Here is a 9,982-nt window from a genome sequence, read left to right as displayed (position 1 = left end):
TTATCAATTTGCTGGAATCCACTATGTTTTTGATCTTGAGAAGAAATCAGGCATAGGCTTCCACTTGGCTTTGCAGCTCAGAATTGGTTTCCCTTGGTGATTTGTCAGCAGTCATTGCAACAGACATGTATTTTGTATTCAAAGGAGCCTAATCACTTTGACTTGCTATAAATTCTTCAAATAATATTAGTAATTATTTTTCTAAGCACTGTCCAGTTTCCAAACAGTTTTCTATTCATTATATTATATGATTGTTAGCAAAGCTCTGTGATATAAAGACGGAAGCTGGTGTTATGTCCACCTTTATATGAGGAAATGAAGCTCAGAGAGGCCAAATGACTTGCCTGCATTCTACAGGTAGTGTTGGGACAGCCAGAACGAGTTGGTTAGTGTTCTGACACTGACCTCTTCTACTCCCCATGATGTCTCCTTATTCAGTTCTACTCTCTCTGCACATTTTCTCCAAACCATTGTTCCAAACTACAGGTTAGTGACTGAAGTAAAGAAGACCCATCACATAGGATCTTAGAGCAGGAAGAGCCCTTAGATCCCTGTGTAAAAGATGTTAGTGACTTGCCAACAGTCAGCAATGATGCTGCTGATGGCAAAGCCTGGATAGGAACCCGTTCCTTTCCCTCCCTAAGCCGGTGCTCCTGCTCCAGACCACCCAGGTTGGACCTCCCACTGAGATGATCCCCTGAGTCCCCAAGCCTGTGTATTTGTCCAATAGGCCTCCTAAGGGCCAGAAGAAGTATTTTTTAGCTGCTGCTTCTTTAGGGTTCAGACAAGGACCAGGGAAAGGCAGAGATGGAGAAAGGATGAATATTATCTCTTTCAATGGACTAGGCACAGTGCCAAATTTTTCCATCTTTTTTTTTCCAGCCACCTCATAAACCCTATAGCCGGAAAAAATAGCATGATGGTTACAACATGGGCTCAGAGTCACAGTCCAGGTAGAGTCTTCTACCTATTAACTTGCAAAGTGGGTCTAATAAGAGTTTCTACTTATGGAATGACGATGAGAATTAAATTAGATAATCCATCTAAAGTTCTATGTGGTACATATAATAAGTACTTAGTAAATCTTAGATATAATTTTCATTAATAAGGTAAGTACGATGATCTCCTTTTTCTAGATTAAAGAACTAAGATTCGGAACTGTAACATAATGCACATTTTTGGGAAACCAACATCTATGCAGTACCTGCTCAAAGCCAGGCACTGTGCTTGGTGATGAATACTCGAAATAATCCTGTGCAGTAAGCATCATTATCTTCACTTTATAAATGAAAAAATGGAGGCTGAGGGAACTTGCTACTGGTATCATTCATTTTCAACATGTTGTTATTCTGGCTGACTCGTCTAAACATCAGGCTGTTACATTTCCTAACAAGGGTGATTCAAATGCGTGCAAAAAAGCTGTGTAATTTCTTTTCGATGGCATTCGTAGGGTTAAAGTATTTTGAAAAATGCTATTGTTGATAGTACAGTTATTGTCTTAAGCAGAATAAATTCCAAAAGAGCTTTTGTGCATTTATATTGGGGAAATGTCAATGTCATAATGTTTGCAATTGACATTTGCAACTCCCGCATAGGAGTAATCTCCTGTAGATGGCACTCCCACGCTCCCACTCCAGCCCTGACCTGGAGAAAGACACCATGCACTCCTGGCGATGTATGGTGTTTATCTGCATCTACATCACTGGGTACAAGGCAGTCAAGGAATCGAACTTCTCTAACCTGTGAAAGCACCGTGAGTGTGTATTGAGTTTTCTTTGTCTCTCACAGAAGAGTTCATAGCATTCCTCAGGGAGACAGGGAGCCTGCTCAATCTATGTCCGTGGAACTCCAGCCATTCTGTGGCAAGTAATAGACTCAGATAGTTTGAAAAGCAAGCATTTTTCACCAAAGTGAAACTGTTCTGATGGTAGAAGTCTAAGCTGTAGCTGCCGCTGGGAAGTATGTGTCAAGACTGTGTGAAGAAAGACAGTTGACGAAATCTGATTTACTATTTGAGATCTAAGAAGATGTGATAAGTTTAATCCCTAAGGATTGCAGATAGCTAGGTAAAATAATGTTAGCTAATACTTACTGAGTACTTACTGAATACCAGGCACTGAACTGAGTGCTTTACACGGATTATCCCACTTAATCCGCAGAATGATAAGATGAGGTGTGAACCACCAGTAAACCCATTTTTCTGAAAAGAAAACTGAGGTTGAAAGATGTTCTGAGAAATGTCCAGAAAAGGCAAGTTTATGGAGACAAGAACTTCTGTTCAGCATTACCCCTGATTCACCCCTGAGTCACCCCAAATGTTGGTATGGTTTTATGTCCAAGGATCCAGGAAATTCCAATCTTTCCCTACAAGCCACCTCTCCCCTCAAAGGGTTCTCCAGGCTGAATGAAAAAGCAGAGTTTTGCTTTATTAATAGCCACCTCTTGTACTTCCCATGCAGGGATCGGGTGAAAAACAGGCTGGGCGGGTGGAGCCTGGCTTATACCTGGAGACAGAAGTGGGGCGTCCTGCTCATCCTCTCCCATCCTTCCACCAAGTCTAAACCTTGAGACCAGCACTCTCATATCATCTCGTACACACGCTCATCCTGAGAGAGAAGTGAGGAGAGGGAGAACAGAGGCTCTCACGTGTCTCTCCAGCTGTACGCTTGGGGGAGATAGAAAAGGACAGAGCAAGCTGGCCTCGGTCTGCAGCTGAAAAAAGAATGCCACATGCAGGCGCCCAGCATTAGGACATGATGAACCCATCCACTAGCAAGATCTGGCTCAATGAGTGTCCTGGGTTCAATCACCAGCCTATCAATCACCTTGGTAACCAGAAGGGTGGGAGAAGTGGGCAGAAGTGGTTCACAATCCCAAAGTAAAATGAGCTCATGATGCAAACTGGATTATGATCCCACCTGGGGGACGTAGTGGCAGCTCCTCATGTGTAAAGGTAAATCTGTTTTCATGTGAGTTGAATCTGTGCTCCCCTCCTGAAGGCCAGCCTGGCTAAGTGCAGAGTTCTGCCCGTCATGCCAGACTTGGAGTATTTTAATAGGTCAAGAGCCCAGGAAAGAACTGTCCCTGGGAAAGTACTGTCTGCTCCTCACCAAACTGATTAGAAGACCTATTCAAGGACAAAAACATAATGTAGGCAGTCCCTGTTTATACTGCCAGGCATTTAGATTTTAACATGTAATAAGTCAAGCCATCAGCCAAATCTTTTCAATCCAACATTTACTTGGATAATCAAAGCTGTGAACTTCTGCGTGCTGGTTTCACATGTCTATGGGCACATAGTGGAGGCTATTGGCATGGCAATGTGCCCAAAGTTCCTGCAAGGCCTGAATGCAAATCGCCGGAAGAGCTCTTCTAAGTGACCCATGGCCCTTCTCCCAGGGGAACTTCTCAGCACTACTCAGAGGACCACATTCACTTCCCACAGGGCCACTAATTTAAAAATCAGGGAGAGTGAATTTTAAAACTGATGTTGCTTTTGCCTTAAGATATTCTTTTTTCTCACTCTCAGCTTTCAGTTTCCACTGCATCTCATCTCTAGGGGACTCTTCTGCCTCTAACTTTACCTCTCAATGTCAGAACCCTCTTGAGAACCAGGCTAGAGGACACTCATCCAACAGCCGTTCTCAAGGTATTGTCCCTGGACCAGTAGCTTCAGCATCACCCAGCAACTGGTTAGAAATATAATGCAAAAAAAGAAAGAAAAAAATATCTATATATATAAATAAAACAAACTCTCAGGCCCCACACCTGATCTAGTGAATCAGAAACTCTGGGGGTGGGGTCTCAACTCTGACTTTTAACAGACCCTGCAAGTGATTCTCATGCACACTCAAGCTTGAAAACCGTTCTACCACGTATTTCATTTAATCCTCTCGACAACCCTGAAAAGTATTATCCTTGTTTTGTCAATGAGGAAGCCAAGATTTCACAATGAAGAAGTAACTGACCAAGGTCACCTGGTGGTGAGTAAGTGGGGCCGGGCCCCTGAGCACTCTCCAGCCTCAGCTCTACTCTGGGCCTGTTGGCCTCTGTCTCTTCCTGGAAAACAAGGCAGGCTCAGCCTGGCTCAGGGACTGGCACTTAGCATTCCTCCTCACTTCAGTGGTTCAAAGCCCAGCATGCTCACATGAATCTATTTCTCTGCAAGGTTTATTTTTTAAAAAAAAATTTTTTTGATTACGAAGAATTTCAAACAAAAGTGGAGAAAACAGAATTATCAACCCCTACGTGAAGGGGGAGCTTCTCAAAAGGATTGCCCCAAGCCTCACCCCAGGCCAATTAAATCTGAGTCCCTAGGGGAGGGTGTGGTGTTTTGGTTTGCTGTCAGGCATGTTAGTTTTCAGATAACGTTAGTGCCTCTTTAATGAAAAATTTTTTTAAGTGAAACTTAATTCATTATACACATTTGTGGGCCACAGAGATCAATATCAATATCAGTGTACAATGTGTGATGATCAAATAAGGATAATTAGCATATTTATTATTAGAAAATGTGATCATTCTTTGTGTCCATTAATCAATTTCTTTCTTTTTTAAAAAATTTTTTATCGATTATACCTATTCGTGGGGCACAGAGCTGACAGTCAGCACCTGTGCCCAAGATGTGCCAAGGTGTGGCAATCAGATCAATACTATCAGCATGCCCACCACCTCAAATTGAAATTATTCCCCATATCCCTAACTAAACCTCTCCCCAACTTCCCCCCAACCCGCTGGCAACCCTAGGTCTGTTCTCTCCCTCTACAAATCCAAATGGTGTTGCTTTTAAAGCTCCCCAGGTGATCCTAACGTGCTTGAGCTTTGAGAAACACCCTCCAGCACATCTCCCCTCCAGATACTTGCAGGATTCAATTGTTCACTTCACTTGTATCTTCACCCAAATGTTACCTCTGTGGAGGGGCTTTCCAGACTCCCTAAAACACATCACATCACCCCTGGTCATCCCTGCCATGCCATCTCTCTACACTTTATTTTCTTCATAGCATTTTTCACCCAATCTTTCATTATATACTATGGGCTTATTCTCATCAGTGATTATGATCCATGTTCAAGAAGCTCATTCATTGAAGCAGCAGCTACTTCTTCCTTGCTAACCACTTATCCCCGGTGTCTGCAAAGGAAGCAGCACATGGAAGCAGTCGATAAGTATTTCCTGAATAAATAAATGAATGACAGTGAAGCAGAGCTGAGATTCCAACCCAGGACTATCTGACTCCAAAATGCACACTCTTCCCATGATACCACATGGAAGCCCTTGTGTAGTTTTGCTTAGCCTCCAGAAAGAGAACATAGTTCTCGCATTAAAGCAAACTGCCTATTTGGTACTGAGTTTAACAAAGTAGACTGGCTCATGCTAGTTACTAGTTACGGGGTCTTATGTGGCTTACTTAACAACTCTGGGTCTTATTCCCATCTATAAAATAGGAAAATAAGCCCATACCTGCCTATCTTCCAGATTTGTTTAGAGAGATAAATGAAAACCTATATGTGACAGCATTTTGCAAACTGCAGCATCCTGTAAAGGTAAGTTACTATCATTACAATGCAGGAAGGAAAAAACAGGAGGAAGGAAGGAAACAGGATACAAAAAAAGAAGGAAAAAGAAGCTAATGGAAAAGATGATGGTGTTGGACAGAATGGCTTAGAAGAAACTTCTTAAGTCTAAAATGTTGTGATTTAATAGAAAAAGAGAAAACAAAAAATATATCAAGATCTTGTACATCAAAAGTGCCCATTTGTCCAAGAACAGGGTTCGGAATCATTGTGTCTACTATAGAAAGGCAACAATTTTATTATTTTTATTTTAAAATATCATTTGTTACATTAAAAACTCAAGTGCCTTTACACTTAGCTCAGTTTTTTAAAAACATGTAATAATAACTTTGTTGACCATCATTTAGAACATGATCACAATTTTGTTCTTGTCCATCCTTGTTTCAAGACTTGTTAAATAAGGCTCCCCAAGGAGCCTTATGGCCTTGGCCTCAAGTTGGCCACCTCTGATGCTAAGTGTGAAGGCAAAGGGAGGGGCCATATCAACATACCACCATATCACACGGTGGCAATGTGCTCTGTAAAGGTCCATCAATCCAGCCCATACTTACAACTTCTTCACAACTAAGCCACAAGAATCTTCAGGAGAGCAACTCTACCTCAGATCCATAGCATTTCATCTGACCCGTTGCAGACCCTCAATAAAGGTTGAATGAATTATATAAACAAATGGTCTTCAGTCTCTTTTAAATACCTCCTATAATGAGGAACTTATCCCTCCTAAGTTGGCCTATTCCACTTTGGGGAAGCTTTGTTAGAAAAAGTGCTTTGGGTGTGCTAACTATCTTCTCTGGGCCTCAATTCCCCTGTCTGTATAAAGGGAAGATGGCACAAGTCCATGGAGAAGATGGAGTGGTCTGGGTTGGCTGGAGGAGAAGAGGTGAGGTGTGCGGAGCAGTCATGCATGAGAGATAAAGCTAGAAAGGTGAGCTGGGACCACACCAGTTCAATGCACAGGCAGCATTTGTGTTCTGTTCAGAGAGGCAATGCAATATTTAAGGCACAGGTCTGGAGCCACACAGCTGGGCTCTGATCCCAGTTGGAATCTTGAGCAACTCACTTAACCTAACTTTTCCATGTATTCATTTGCATATAGGTAAAAAGGTGATACTCATAGTACCTTATCATGGGGTCGATGAGAGGATTGAGTAAGCCAATACCTGCAAAGCACTCAGCGGCTGGATTATAAGAGCATGTAGTAAGTTTTAGCTAATACAGTGATGATGATTATTATTACTTGTGCAATCAGTAGTGCCACTGAAAGGGCAGTGATAAGATCACAGCCTCTCTTTCAGACGTGTGATTGGGCTGTGATGTGTAGGATAGAGGGGCCCAGAGAGGTGGAAGGCCAAGAAACTAGTTAACGGGTCACTGCAATTCTAGGTGAGAGGTGTCAAGAATCCAATATGGCAAAGATAAAGGGAAGAAAATGAGCCAGATGCCAGATGTAGATGAGCAGTCGAATCAACAAAACTTGGCAAATGCCTTCATGTGGCTAGTAAGGAAGATGTGACAGTCAGAAGATAAAAGGACTTTGTCTGAAAACACATCCATTTTTGCACTGAAGCATCTGTAAAAGTTATACTAGGAAATTAGTTCTGCCTGTTCTAGACTGTGGGCTTCATTTTCATCTTGTTCTACCCAATGGTCCTGGGTATACAGCAGGCATTCAGAGTCTGTTGAGTGATTAATTGTTAACCTTACTGATGTGCAAATGTAGTAGAGAGACACATCTCCCTCTGGATGCATTTGAAAACAATCGGTGAAGATATGAAATGACATGGTCCTGGGTATACAGCAGGCATTCAGAGTCTGTTGAGTGATTAATTGTTAACCTTACTGATGTGCAAATGCAGTAGAGAGACACATCTCCCTCTGGATGCATTTGAAAACAATCGGTGAAGATATGAAATGACACCTAGAACTTTTTTACATTCCGTAAAGTTTTAAATGAAAATATGAACAAGGCCTCCTCCAGGCTGATAATCATCATCAGGAGATTAATGTCTCTGAAATGGCAGGGACTAGAGTAGAATTTCATACTGTAAGTCCAATCAATGATACCCACCAAGATACAACTGTGTACAGAAAAACAAATATGACAGCTCGCCCACTTCTCGTACTGCTCTGTTCTGGATTATAAAAGAGAATGTCTTATTTTCAAGTGTTCAAATTAGTATGTTCCACTGCCCTAGTAACTGGGGGAGGGGAGGACTGTCTTCAAAGCAAAGAGGACATTTCTTCATTATACCAGTATTCGTCACTTACTCAGAGCAGGGTTTCTCAACCTTGACAATATTGTAAATTTGGGCCCCTCTGTTTCAGGGGGCTGTCCTGTGCATTGTAGAGTTATATACAGCTCTCAAAGATTTTCACACACATCTGCTAAATTTGACTTGAACCTCCTAACAACCCTGGAAGGAGGTGGGACAGGGTTTTTATGACTGTTTAAAATAATGAACAAATTCTATCACAAGTGTTTGCTTTCTGCTTTAAAATATAGACATACTCCACTCCATGTAACCTAAAATGCAATTGCTTTAAAAAGCAACCACATGTTTAACAGTCACAGGACCATAAACCCTCCAATCCTACCTCTGCCCTTAACCTAGCTGGGCCCCTTTGGAGAATGGCTTCACCCCTCCAGGCCTGTGTCTTTCATCTATGAAACCTGGTGTTGAACCACGCGAGCACCAGGGCTCCTCCTGCACAAACACTGTGGTACTCCCATCCTATGCCAGGAAACGTCGATGTCACCTACAATAAGAGCCTGCGATTTTTAACCTACTCGCCATGCTGCCACTATCACACAAAGCAACTGAGGACGAGCCTCTGATGACAGGCCTCGGGTGCAATGCCTTCCACCTGGATGGCTACTTGGTTCCAAAAGCCTCCAGTGACGCCTGAGAATTTCTTAATAAGCCACTCCATTCCTCCTACACCTTTAGTTAATCTTTCTGCTTGAAGCTTCAGACTCAAATTATTAAGTGCGACTCAGAAGTAAGGGAGAGCAGCCAACAGAAGCAAGTCACCCCCACCCTAGCCATCCTGCACATCCAGTCCCTGAAAACTCCTGCATATCCAAGCCCGAGAACACCACTCCTCCCCGCCACTGGCACCGCTTGGGGAGAGGGGATCCCCGTCCCCTGCAGCCATGTGCATGGGCCTAGGAATCAGCCAACCCACGTTTTAACTCAGTCACTAACTTCTCACAAACTACTTCCTCAGTTGGGCCCGACCTGAGGCTGAACTCGGATGACCTCCCAACTTCCCTGGATCTGCACGGGGCTTCCCTCGGAGCACCGCCCTCGCGCTCGCTCTGGAGCCGGGGTCGGGGCCGGGCCGGAGCTCCTCCCCGCTCTCCAGAAGACCCGCCCCGGTGCCCTCTGTCGTATAACTTGAGAGCAGCCAACAGAAGCAAGTCACCCCCACCCTAGCCATCCTGCACATCCAGTCCCTGAAAACTCCTGCATATCCAAGCCCGAGAACACCACTCCTCCCCGCCACTGGCACCGCTTGGGGAGAGGGGATCCCCGTCCCCTGCAGCCATGTGCATGGGCCTAGGAATCAGCCAACCCACGTTTTAACTCAGTCACTAACTTCTCACAAACTACTTCCTCAGTTGGGCCCGACCTGAGGCTGAACTCGGATGACCTCCCAACTTCCCTGGATCTGCACGGGGCTTCCCTCGGAGCACCGCCCTCGCGCTCGCTCTGGAGCCGGGGTCGGGGCCGGGCCGGAGCTCCTCCCCGCTCTCCAGAAGACCCGCCCCGGTGCCCTCTACGCGGCAGCCCGGCGCGCTCCGGCCGCCGCGGTCCTCCCGCGGGCCGGCCGCTACCTGGTCCAGCAGCCGGTGGATGCTGATGCCCGAGGTCTTCGTCAGCAGCTCCCAGGGGGCCCCGGCCAGCGCTGGCTGCTGGAGCTCAGCGCAGGCCTTCAGGAACTGCTCCTCGGAGAAGCCGCCCGCCGCCGCCGCCGCCGCCGCCATCCTTCCGCAGCTCGGGCTCCTCCGTCTGGAGGGCACGCCGCGTACAGGCTTTCTGGGGGCTGGGGCACGGGTGACAGGGTAGCCGCACTGTGGCTGGCGGGGAAGGGAGGAGAAGGCGGGGCCTAGACAGGAGGCGGGGCCTAGCGGGAGGCGGGGCCTAGCGGGAGGGGGGCTGGAGGGGCGGGGCTAGAAGAGTGAGCGGGACTGAGCAAGAGGTGAGGAGGGTGGAAAAAAGGTGAAATGAGGGGAAAATTGGACTAGATCAGGAGAAAGGAGGGGCTGCAGAGGGAGTATTCTAGAGGGAGAAAATGAAGAGGAAGGAAGACGACACTGTCACCTCACCAACACCTCCTCAGTAGCCCATCCCATTTTTCTCTCCAGCCCCATAACCACCAAATCCACTTTGGGGGGGGGGGTCTC

General features: G+C 45.5%; 1 protein-coding gene across 1 annotated transcript in view; it reads right to left on the bottom strand.

The window, feature by feature from the left end:
- The window catches only part of LOC103606722, a 20,182-nt gene extending 10,543 nt beyond the window's left edge, over window positions 1-9,639 (bottom strand). The window contains exon 1 of the mRNA XM_008591272.1: window positions 9,208-9,639. Coding sequence (XP_008589494.1) covers window positions 9,208-9,562 — 355 coding nt within the window. The 5' untranslated portion in view covers window positions 9,563-9,639. The remainder of the gene's footprint in view (window positions 1-9,207) is intronic.
- Between the last annotated feature and the right edge of the window lie 343 nt (window positions 9,640-9,982).

This window comes from Galeopterus variegatus, unplaced genomic scaffold (genome assembly GCF_000696425.1).
Source record: "Galeopterus variegatus unplaced genomic scaffold, G_variegatus-3.0.2 Scaffold6801, whole genome shotgun sequence".
In the NCBI taxonomy this organism is placed as follows: domain Eukaryota; kingdom Metazoa; phylum Chordata; class Mammalia; order Dermoptera; family Cynocephalidae; genus Galeopterus; species Galeopterus variegatus.
This window is presented reverse-complemented; position numbering and strand designations above follow the sequence as displayed.